Below are 12,203 nucleotides of genomic sequence, written 5' to 3' on the forward strand. Positions count from 1 at the left end.
TAGATCTCCCCTCCCCACCTCCGTACTCCTGGCCACACCTGTGCAGGGTGGCGGTGATGCCAGGGTCCTGGGGACTTTGCTTCTGCTCAGAGTTTCGCAACCACAGCTGGCAGCCAGGGACAAGGACAGCCTGCCAGACACCCAGGAGGGCGTATCCCCACCTCCCCCACCATCCCGACCTTCTTCGACAATTTGCTCAGGTAGCCAAGAGGAACCGCAGTGCATCTGAGGAGACTGCTAGCCTGCGGCTCTGGGCTGTCCTCCTCAGGCAGTCATTTACCAGTAGGATTTCTCGGGAAGGAAGAGGGGGGCACTCCTGGGGACTGGGGACCCCAGTGACAGGTGGGCTTGCGAGTCTCCCTGCCTCTTTCCCAGGCTTGGCCTTTGCCACTGTTTCTGTTGCTGGATTTCTGAGCTCACTTAGATGTTGGGTGCCTATTCCCGGGGTGCTGGGCTCCCTGTTAACGGTGGGTGTGTGGCCGCGGGTCCCTGTCCCCAGGGTACAGTCCCGTGTAGGGCGCGGAAAAGCTGTGCCGTTAAGAGAGGGGAGAAGGAAGCAGGGGGGTTGGGGAGGGGTGGAGGCGGGGGGCAGAGACTGTAAGGACAAGAGGGGGGCGTGGCTGACAGGAAGCCCCTTTTTCTGTCTGGGTCCGGGCGTGGGGAGAAACGTGTCTTCCGTAGGTGCTGGTGGGAGTTGCTCACACTTTGCCCCGTGGAAGCCCGAGTTTCTGCCTCTTGTTTGAACTTGGGTGAGATAAGCCAGTTCACCCCATATGTCACAGGACATCTCCCCAGATCAGAGTCCCCTGGCTCCCAGGACTAAACTTTCTGCTTGGGAAGCCCCACCCGAGCGCCACTGGGTGGCTTTAGGGCTGTGCCGGGAAACCTGTGGTTTCACTCTCAGACAGCTGGTGGAAGGCTGGGTGGGGGTGGGGGGGAGCAAGGAGGGGAGGTTGTCTCGGCCTCAGGTGGCAGCTCCCAAGCCCACCTCTTCGTATTTTCTTCACTTGGCAAGTCAACCTTGCGTGACAGAGGGTCTCCTTTCCCAAGCCCTTGGCTTCCCTGGGCAGCAGGTTTGTCCAACTTTCATTCCCAATCATGATGCTGATCCCTCACCTTCGGAAGCGTCTACAGCAGTTTGTGTTTAAAAGAGATTCACGTCTCTAAGGAGCAATCATTTTACAAAGGGTGAGGGCTCTGGAGTCAGAAACACTGGGTTCAAGTTCCAGCTTTATCACCTGCTAGCTGTGAGCAAACAATGCCTTTCTGCACCTCAGTTTCTGCATCTCGAAAATGGGCCCAATAACAGTCCCTTGTTCAGATGGCGACAAGAGCACTTGACATGGACTTGCTAAGTGAATAAAGCACTTAACATGGAGGCTGGTACGGAGGGAACCCACGATGGACACTGGCTCTTACTGTTATCAGGTATTTGCTCGACTGACCTTCACAGCAACACTGCGAAGTGGACACCATGCCCATTTTACAGATAGGGAGACTGAGGCCACAAAACTAATAAGCAATTTATTCAGAGCTAGAGCTCAGGCCTTTGTGTTTTTTCTCTGGTTTCTCTCTTTTTTCCCCCCACAAACAAAAAGATTAATGGGAGGAGTAGATGGTGGTTTACAGCAGGTCTCAACAAACCTTTTCTGTAAAAGGCCAGATGATAAATATTTGAGGCTTTGCAGGCCAGAAGTCTTAGTTACAATCACTCATTACTGCCATTAAAGCTCAAAAGCAGCAACTGCATAAATGAATGGGCGCGTCTGGCTGCAGTAAAACTTTATCCACGCACACTAAAATTTGAATTTCATGTAATTTGCACATGTCATGAAAATCGCTGTTCTTTTGATTTTTTTCAGCTGCGTAGAAATGTAAAAACCATTCTAAACTCAAGAGTTGTAGCAAAACAGTTGGCAGGCTGGCCCATGGGCTGTAGTTTAGAGAACGGATTTTGAAGCCAGACGGTCTGGGTTCGAATCCTGAACGAACCCCTTACTAGCTGTGTGGCCTGGTTACTTAGCCTCTCTGGGCCTCAGTTTCCTCCTCTGGTGATTGGACATAGTAACAGCAGACACCTCATAGGCTCTGGTGAGAAATGCATGGGTTAATTCGTGTACAACGATTCCAGCGGTATCTGGTGCGTGATACCCTCTAAAAGAGTGTTAGCCATCAGTCCTCAGGAATCACAACGCCTGCATTTTCCTTGTGAAAATTAAAACAGTACAAACAAAGCTGAAGTTCGCTTTGACTTCCTCTCATCCCCACTCCCAATCTTGGCCTCTTTTGTCCTCTACTGAGAAAGAAGTGTCTCTCCAGATGTGTTATTACATATGCTAGAGTATATCGCTTTATGCATCTTTTTACATTAATCCTATCACACCGTGTACATTCATTCATTCATCCAACACACAGCAGTGAACGAGATTAACGCACATTCCCGTCTTCATGAGCCTTGTATTCGAATGAGAGCACGATGAACGCATGAATCCATGATATATATACATAGGTCTGGCGCATCAGTGGTGACGGGGGGTCGAGGGGGGGTTACCCTGAATACAGGGTGGTCTAGGAGGGTAACATCTGACCAGGGACCTGAAGGAGTCCTGAAACTTGCTTTTCCCACTCAGCCTTATGTCCTAAGCTTTTCTGATGGCTTTAGGCACAGATCCCCCTTGTCTTTTTCCAGACTTCTCCACGGTCATTCAGTCGCTTCCCGCATTACTGGGCTTTCTTGGTTGATTTCTTTCCATGACAAGGTTGCAGCCCACAGCTTGGCTATACACGCTCTGCACACAAGGAAGCCTTCTCCAGAACAGAGAGAGAGAGAAGTGCACATGCTGGGTTGAGGGGGGGTGCACTCAGGTTCCTGGGGACCGCCGTTTCTGCAGAGCGCCCCCCCGCCCCCGACTCACCTGGACCCTCCTCCATCTCCCGACCTGGTCACGCCTATCTCCCTTCCACTGCCTTCTCCAGCCCTCTTCGACCATTAGTGCTGGCTCTGCATTATTCTTTTCTCATCATCACTGCCTCTCTTTCCACTCTGCCACGAGGACCCCTTTGGTGGCATCTGCCCACCTTTGGGATTAGCGATGTGGGACAGAGTCCTCAGAGGGCCTTTTGAGGGGCACTTGGGAAGGGCTGCCACTTCCTCCCTACTTGGGCTTCCCGCCGAGGCCCCCAAGGTCAGTGTCAGCATGATGCTCTGACCTGACAGAGGCTCCCGCCCCGCAGCTCTGCCTCAGCTGGAAACTCCAAGCTCACTCCTGTTCCCTCTCGGTGCTCTGGCTTCCGCTGCCCGCCGCTACCCCTGGGAGTTGAACTCTGGACCTGAGCCAGCTCTGACCCCACAGGGCCTCCCCTCCCTCCGTTTCCAGGCCTCTGGTAACTGGGGCTCCAGGAATTCTCCCACCTTTGGCACAGGGGCTCCTCTCATTCACAGGCCGAGATGTATGGATGGTAGGAAATGGGGTGACAAAGCGGCCACTGCATGTCCCATCCTCAGCGCCAAGGGGATGGAGTATCCCTGGATGACTTCATTATTGGGCTGTGCTGAGGCCAGGCGTGGACATGGTGAGGAATTTTAAAAAGGAGGGAGTGGAGTTTTCTGGGTATTTGGAGAATCTGCCTGCACTGAGGCTGGGAGGAGAGAAAAGGTGTGTTCTGCACTGAGAGACTGTGCTTTGTACTGCCAAGGAGTCCAGCAGAGCTGCTAAATCCCCCCCAACCAGGACTCTGGAATCAATTCATTCGGGAGTTCCTGAAGGCAGGCCTACTACGTGCAGGGGGAGACACAGGGTCAGGGAGAGGGCACTGCCCACGTGATGTCACGTGTGGTGCCTGCCACCTGGGGCCCGGACTGATCAGACTTACACTCAGGAAGGGGACACGTGGGCGGTGATTACCTGTCAAAGGAGGGAGGGCTCCCCAGATGTGCTGGTGTTCCCAGAAGGGGAGTGGCATTGGGTGTGTTTCGGCTGTTGAGCATGTAGTCAGCCTCCTTCCAGTGGAAACTCTCCATTTTTATTTGGGGCTCTATTCTCAGCTGATGTTCCAGGGTTAAGCTCAGTGGTAGGGCTCCCGCTACACCCTCCTCTGGGTCAGGAGTGCAGCGTGTGATTTACAGCCCATCAGAACACTGCGTTCCCCTGGCCACACTGGTTGGTTCAGGGACAGACATGTGACTGATCCAGAGCCCATGAAACTAGCTAGGAATCCTGGGAAGGAGACACCCATGCTTGCAGCTGGGCAGGAAGCTGAGAGGATGCAAGGATGGCCATATTGGTACCAGGAGAAGAGAGACAGACATACAGTCTGTGGATGAGGTCGAAGAGAAGAAAACAGAATATATAGGAGTGAGAAACCACTGCCTAATCCAGCCATGTGTGATGCCATTACTGCTGGATCAGTTATTAAAAAGGCTAATATGTTTCCTCTTCAATTAAGCCATTTTGATTTGAGTTTTTGTTCATTTCTGCTCACAAACAACTGAAAGAGGCCAGTCTGATTCAGAAAAGGATAACTCGGCTTCCCTGGTGGCGCAGTGGTTGAGAGTCCGCCTGCCGATGCGGGGGACACGGGTTCATGCCCCGGTCCGGGAAGATCCCACATGCCGCGGAGCGGCTGGGCCCGTGAGCCATGGCCGCTGAGCCTGCGTGTCCGGAGCCTGTGCTCCGCAGCGGGAGAGGCCGCAACAGTGAGAGGCCCACATACCAAAAAAAAAAAAAGGATAACTCCTATAGTTTAGAGTAATCCAGAAACGCTTCATGGAAGAGAAGACAGACAAAACCTTGGATAAACTCAGGACAGGGAAGCACTAGTGAAGGTTTTGAGATGGTTGTAACAACTGACAAGGCTGCTCTGGTTGAAATGGCTCATACTGGGGATGACAAAATAGGAGATTGGGCTGATGTGCTTGTGTGCGTGCGTGCGTGTGTGTGTGTGTATGTGTGTGCGCGCTTCTACACTGTGTGTGGTGTTCTGACTCTAATACAGGTGCCATCACTTCACAGTTCATAACACACCTCCACCTCTAGACCACAAACTCCATGAGGACGGTACCTGGGTCTGTTTTTGTTCACCCTTGGATACCCAGCACCTGGCACATAGTAGGCTCTTAATAAATACTTGTTGAGGGAATAAATGACTAATGTAATCAACTCCCACTAGTCCACTCACTTGATATGATTGTTGTGAAGATTAGATATATTGTATATAAAACACCCAGCATAGTGCCTGGACCATAGTAGGTGCTCAGTAAATAGGAACGCGCATTATTAAGATGCTAGGATGTGCCCATTTTCCAGATTTGGGAATTGAGGCTCTTAGGAATGGGTAACATATCCAACAGCACATAATACGTTCAGAGTCGGGCTTTGAACCCCCAGTCCACTGCACAGCCCCTGGAGGGCAATGGGCAGCAGAACAATACAATGGGCTGCAAATCCATGGGTCAGGTCTGGGCCTCAGGTGACCTTGATTCATGCAGTATTTTAGAAATGTCTGAATTAGCTGCCAATACTTAAAAATCAGACTTCACAGGAAAAAAATATACAAATTTGTGGCTTCTGTTGAAAAATCAGAAAACCTGGCCGTCTCGGGCCCACAATGCTACGTGGGACAGACAGTCCTGATCCGAGAGTTTGCTGCACCGTTTTAGACAGCTGAGTCTCCACAGTCCCCACCGCTCCATGCTGTCTCACCTGCTCCCAGCCTGCTCTCCTGTTTGCGTGACGGCCTGTCCCCTGGTGACTTCTGCCTAGGAGCCTCGTGTGGCGTTTTAGAGACGACGAGAGGGAGGCCCCAAGGAATCGTCCTCAGAGAACCCTGGTCACGACAGTAAGTCAGGCCCAGGGCTAGTGGCAGTGGGAATGGGGAAGAGAAAGAGGTGGATTTGACAGACCAGAGAAATAATGTATCTGCTGTGGTGGGATGCCGGAGCTGATTCTGAAGATTTAGTTGGGGCAGGAGTATTTGTGAGTCTCCAGATATATTTTATTTAATGGTAAGTTTGGATGAACTGTCAGTGTTAGCCTCTCCCTCCTTACCACCATCATCATCATTATCTAAGCCGGGGGTCAGGAGACTACCACCCACTGGCCAGGTCAGGCCCCCTGCCTGTTTTTGTAAATAAAGTTTTACTGAAACACAGCCATGCTTATCAGTTTACATATCATCTATGGCTGTTTTTGCACTGCAAGGCAAGACCTGAGCAGTTGCAATAGAGACTATGGCTTGTGACGTCTAAAATATTTAGTATTTGGCCCTTTAAGAGCAAGTTTGGTGTCCTGACCTGGACTAATATGTTCTGAATATTTACTATATATGCAATGGTCTCCTCTCATGCTCTACATGTATTAACTTATGCGATCCTCAAAAACATCTGTGGAAAAACCACAACGAAATACCACTATGCCCCCAGCCAAATGGCTATAATAAAAAAGACAATACCTGTGTTCAGGAATGTGAAGCAACTGGAACGCTTAAACATTTCTGGCGGGGAAGTGTTAACTGGTTCAACCATGTAACATATCCTATATCCCAGCAATTCTACTCCCAGGTGGATAAGCCAAAGAAATGGGTTCATATGTCCACCAAAAGCCACGTGTAAGGATGCTCACGGCAGCTTAGTTCATAACAGACCCAACCAGAGACAACCAAAATATCCATCGGTCGTTGAATAGATGAATATCTGTCATCTATTTATACGACAGAATACTACATAGCAATGAAAAGGACACGTGGCTGACATACACAGCCATGTGGATGAATCTCACAGACGTGATATTGAGTGAAAAAAGCCAGATATAGAGAGCACATATGATATGATTCCATTTATGTGAAGTTCTTGAACAGGCAAAACCAATCCACGGTGATAAAAGTCAAAATAGAGGTGGTGGCGGTTTTGGCTGGAAAGGTGTATGAGGGAACCTGCTGGGGGTTGGAAATGCTCTACAGCTTGACCTGGGCGGCACTTACACAGATGCACAGACGTGTGAAAATTCCCTGAAAATTCACTTAGGATCTATGCTCCTTACCTTATCTCAGTTCAACAAATCAGAACTAGAAAAAGTATGTCCTAGGGAACAAAAAGATTAAGGTATAATCACACAATGGAAGGCTATGCAACAAGAATGAAGGACCTACACTCACACGTAACAACATGGGAACTTCAAGAGTGTTAAGCAACAAAAGCTGGATATAGAATTAGTCTACAATGCTGGAAGTCTGGGTAATGGGTGTCCTTTTGGGAGGGGTGGTTGCTGGGAGTTACATGAGGGGAACTTCAGGACCTACGTGAGCGCTGGTTACATGTGTCTGCTCAGTTTTTGAAAATTCATTGAACTATACACTCTATATGCACACTTTCTGTAAGAAAGTTCTGCTTTGGCAAAATGTTATAAAATAGTACCCTCATATCACCTGGCACACACCACACACACACACACACACACACACACACCCCACACACCACACACACACACACACACACACACACACACACACACACACAATGGAACATTATTCCGTCCCGAGAAAGAAGGAAATCTTGCCATTTGCATCAACACGGACATACTTTGAGGACATTATGCTAAATGATGTAAGTCAGAGAAAGACAAATACTGTGTGATATCACTTGTATATGGAATTCAAAAGAGCTGAACTCATAAAAACAGAAAGTAGAATGGGTGTTACCAGGGGCGGGGGGGGGGTGGGAGAAGTGGGGAGATGTTGTTTAAAGGGACAAACTTACAACTAGTAAATAAGTGAGTCCTGGAGATCTAATGCACAGCACAGTGATTCTAGGCAACAGTACTGTATTATAGACATCAGACTTGCTAAGAGAGACTAGGTCTTAATTATTCTCACCACAGAAAGGAAAAGATTATGCAACGTGATAAAGGTTTAGCTAACATGACAACAGCAATCACACTGCGCTATACACATGTATCGAATAAGCATGTTGTACGTGTTCAACTTACACAATGTTGTATGTCAAATATATCTCAATTGAAAAAACCCAACACTCTTACATTGCCATTTGCAGCAACAGAGATAAACCTAGCATTACACTTAGCGAAGTAAGTCAGAGAGAGACAGATATGTGATATCACTTATATGTGGAATCTAAAAATAAAACAAATGAATCTAATACAAAACAGAAACAGACTCACAGACACAGAAAAACAAACTTATGTTTACCCAAGGGGAAAGGGATGGGGGGATGGGGGGAGAGATAAATGAGGAGCACGGGATTAACCAACACTACACATGAAACAAATAAGCAACAAGGATTTACTGCATAGCACAGGGAATTATATTCAATATCTTGAAATAACCTATAATGGAAAGTAATCTGGAAAAATATAACTGAATCACTCTGCTGTACCCCTGAAACTAACACAATATTGTAAGTCAACTTTACTTCAATTTCAAAAAATGAAAAATAAAACAATACTCCTAGAAACAGAGACTATTATTTGAGAAATGAGAAAACTGAAGCAGAGGATGTAAGTAAGCTGCTCAAGGTCACACATGTAATAAGTGTCGCCGTCTGAGCCCAGGTAGTCGGGCTCCCGTGTCGTGATCGCCAGGGCCGAGCCCCACCGCCTCTCCCAGCCAGGAAGGGGGACTCACCTTGGAGTAGTCAAAGCCGTGCTTCTCCTTCACTCCGTTCCGACACAGTGTGTAGTTATAAAAGCGCGAGTTTTTAAGGAGGCCGACCCACTCCTTCCAGCCAGGCGGTACGTAGGAGCCGTTGTATTCATTAAGGTACTTCCCAAAGAAAGCTGGAGGGGAGAAGGACCAGGAGGCCACGTGAGCACACAGAGAGCAAAAGCCATCTCTGTCCGTCAGCCGACAGCCATTTCTAAACCATGGCAGGCCCAGAGCCTGGCGACAGCACTGCCCTCTGAGCCGCGGAGCCCTTTGGCAGGCAAGTGCAGCCTATGACCCCCTTCTCAAATGTTCTCACGCGCAGAAAATAAAATATAGAAGATTACAGAGAAAATCAATTATTTTGAAATACAGTTATCAAAATATTAGGAGAATTTGCCATATAGTAACGTGTCCTTAAAAAAAACGAAGATTAAACGCAAAACCTTGCAAGGAATGATCATTTCAAAGTAGTGATGAGTGAGAATATTTGATTTCACAACACCTACAGCAACTGCAACGGAATACTGAAACACCAGCGATTTCTACGATGACAACGGTATAGATTCTGCCGATGCACCGTGGTTAGGGGCTTACATTCAGGACTGAAGCAAATGTCAAGTGTCAGTCGTAGGTCAGTGAAAACCAGAGCATCATTTTTTTCCCACTCAAGTTTATAGACCCGCTTGGATTCTATCTACTACATGGCGTCTAGAAGGGCTAACGTTTAAAAAAATGGACCGAGACCGATTGTAGGTGGGGGCATGGGGCATCTGGAGCTCTCACACGCTGCCGGTGGACGTGCAGACCGATCCAGGCGCGGTGGAAAACTGCTCAGCAGGGTCTGCTAAACTTAACCATAGTCACGCCTTCTGACCCAGCGATTTGCATCCTGGGTATTCACTCAGAAGAAATGCATTCCTAGGTTCGCCAAAAGTCACAGGCAGGACAGGCTCAGAGCGGCACTACTGACAATAGCAAATAACTAGAAACAAAACAGATGTCCATCCACACAAGAATGGAGAAATACACCGCATGTTTGTATATCCGAACATGACATAGAACTAAGAAGGACTAGTGCCACGTTCACTAACACGAACACATCACAACAACCAAACAGTGTCAAGAGAAATAAAGCAGATATAAAAGTATGATCCCATTTACGTGAAGTTCAAAGACAGGCAAAAGGAATCTATGGTTTTGAGAAGAAAAGCCGTGTCTATTGCTGGACGTGGGGCGAGGGGGATGGAGGGGGCGCGGGACTTCTCGGGTGATGATGGTTTTGTTCTATTTCTTGCTGGAACACGGGTGGTTCAGTTGGTGAAACTCCACGGAGCTGGGCATTTAGAGCGGCTAAAGTGCACGTCTCTGCAGGCGTGCTTCACACCACCAGCAAAGCTTACTTAAAAAAAGAATCACCCTAATTCATCGGGACGCGGATACACCCCCAAACTTTCTGTGGGTGGTGAGGTAACACAAGATCTTTGCGATACTTTTTTGTTCTCTTTTTTTCTCCTCAGTGAGCAAGTGTGATTTTTAATAATTAAAACCTATAAAGCCATGTTTTAGCAATGGAAAAATCTGTGAGAGTTTTTCTAGAGACAGAGGCGCTAGGCCAGCCCTCCCTTCCAGAGGAGGGCACTGGGGCTCCGACACTCAGAGAACCGCTGCCGAGAGAGCGGCGCTATGGAAGGGACTGGAAGAGATGCCGCAAGCAGAGGGCTCAGCACCCCTCCTGGCAACAAGCGAGGGTCTAGTAGGTGTCAATTCAGAGCCCAAGATGAGAAGAGACAGACGGGGAGGCGAACATGCATAGAGGAAGGAGGAGTGGGCCAGGGTTGCTATGATGCCAGCAGAGGTGAGATGGGCCCTTCCACTTAGAACCTTCTAGAAAGCACGAAGGGCTGCTTGAGACCTGTTGGTCCAGAGAAGAGAGGCTTGGGCCAGGAGAGGCTGCCATGGAGCCGGAGCCCTCTATGGGGTTTTCCTGGACACCTGGCAGATGGCCGGCACTGCCCAGGGGTAGGAAGACCACTCAGCCCCAAGCAGCCGGATTCCAGAAGCCCCCAGGCTCTAGGCAAAGGCAAGCATTTCCATGAAATCCTCCCCTGGCACAAAGGACCAGGAAGTGAGTGCTCATGACGGAGGAGCTGATGAACTGCTTCCTAGAAGGATGTGGGCATGAGGAGGAGGTGAAAATAGGAAGGGAAGACCCCCAGCAGCCTCGGGGGAAGGCCCAGGGTGCGGCCTCCCTTCACGTGGTAGAACAGTGCAAAAATAAACGGAAAGGAGCCCTGGGCAGCAGGGGAGCTGGGAAACCGGCTGCCCTGGCTGAGTCCTGGGTAACATCCAACATGCACAGAGTGAAACGTAACCAGGTGATGGGTGCCCAGTTCAACAGCACCTGCATGTCCCGGCTGGGTGCTGGGGCATCAAGGATGGAGATGCCGGCTGGAGGTAAGAGGCAGCATAAAAGCATCAGGTAAGCCCAAGGCTTGAACCTCCTTCTCTAGAACGTGGCACAGACACTTGCTCCGTCCGCCCCCGGAAAGCAGTGGCTCTCAGCCAGGGGCAGTTTTGCCCCTTAGACACTTGGCAGTGTCTGCAGACATTTTAGGTTTGTCACAACTTGGGGAAGAGGATGCATCTAGCGGGCAGAGGCCCGGGAGAATGCTAAGCATTCGACAGAGCTCAGGACAGCCTCCATTACAGACAATCATCCGGCACAAAATGTCAATACCCTGGAGTTGAGAAAAACCCTGATTTAAGTAACTCCACTTGGCCCTCAGCACCTCCTTCTCATCAGTAGAAGAGCCACACTGTGAGAGCTGAGAAGGCCCCTGGAGACCAAGCACAGTCCAGGAAACAAGATCTACCAAAGCTCAATAACCTTACTCCCCACTCCCGACGCTTCTTTCCATAGGTAGGGAGCTCTACTCTGATAACACGCCTAGCCTCTTCCTTTCTCTCCTATTCTGCCTTGGGGAAGACCGACACAGCAGGGCCAGCAAACCTTTCCTGTAAATGCCCAGAGAGTAAATATTTTAGGCTTCAAAGGCCAGACAGCCTCTATTGCAACTATTCAACTCTGCTGTTGCGGGAAACAGTCACAGACAAATGGGTGTGGCTGTGTTTCAATAAAACTTTATTTATAAAGGCAGATGGAGGGCCGGATCTGGCTTGTGGGTTGCAGTTTGCTGACCCTTAGCATATGTGTCTGGTGAGTTTGGTGGGACAAATTGGACACACGTAACCCAATCCTTCCGTTGCCTTCCTGTGGGGAGTGATCTACCCCCAGGCACTGCTAGTTCAAGGGGGCCTGGCTCAGTGAGAAGTCTGTCTGACTCTGGAGTTTAGCATCAGGAAGCCCAAATGCCCTCAGAAGGAAGCCAGATCCTCCAACTTGGACTTCATCAGATTCCTCAGAGTACTATTTTGGCTTCCATCTGCTGACTCCTTAATTTTATTTCTCATTTGGTTCAAAACTTCAACAAGGAAGAAGGTGATCTTAATAAGCATCCCCCTCAAAGCTCCCCAACACTTTCTCA

At 49.2% G+C, this 12,203-nt stretch overlaps 1 protein-coding gene across 3 annotated transcripts in view; it reads right to left on the reverse strand.

The window, feature by feature from the left end:
• Window positions 1–12,203, reverse strand: part of SULF2 (sulfatase 2) — a gene marked incomplete at both ends in the record, with an annotated part of 112,669 nt that overhangs the window by 38,060 nt on the left and 62,406 nt on the right. For all 3 annotated transcript variants that reach the window (XM_082856781.1, XM_082856782.1, XM_082856783.1), the window contains one exon: window positions 8,638–8,789. In XM_082856781.1, coding sequence (XP_082712907.1) covers window positions 8,638–8,789 — 152 coding nt within the window. The remainder of the gene's footprint in view (window positions 1–8,637; window positions 8,790–12,203) is intronic.

The sequence above is a fragment of the Leucopleurus acutus genome (genome assembly GCF_964270905.1).
Source record: "Leucopleurus acutus genome assembly, chromosome: 16".
Taxonomy (NCBI): Eukaryota; Metazoa; Chordata; class Mammalia; order Artiodactyla; family Delphinidae; genus Leucopleurus; species Leucopleurus acutus.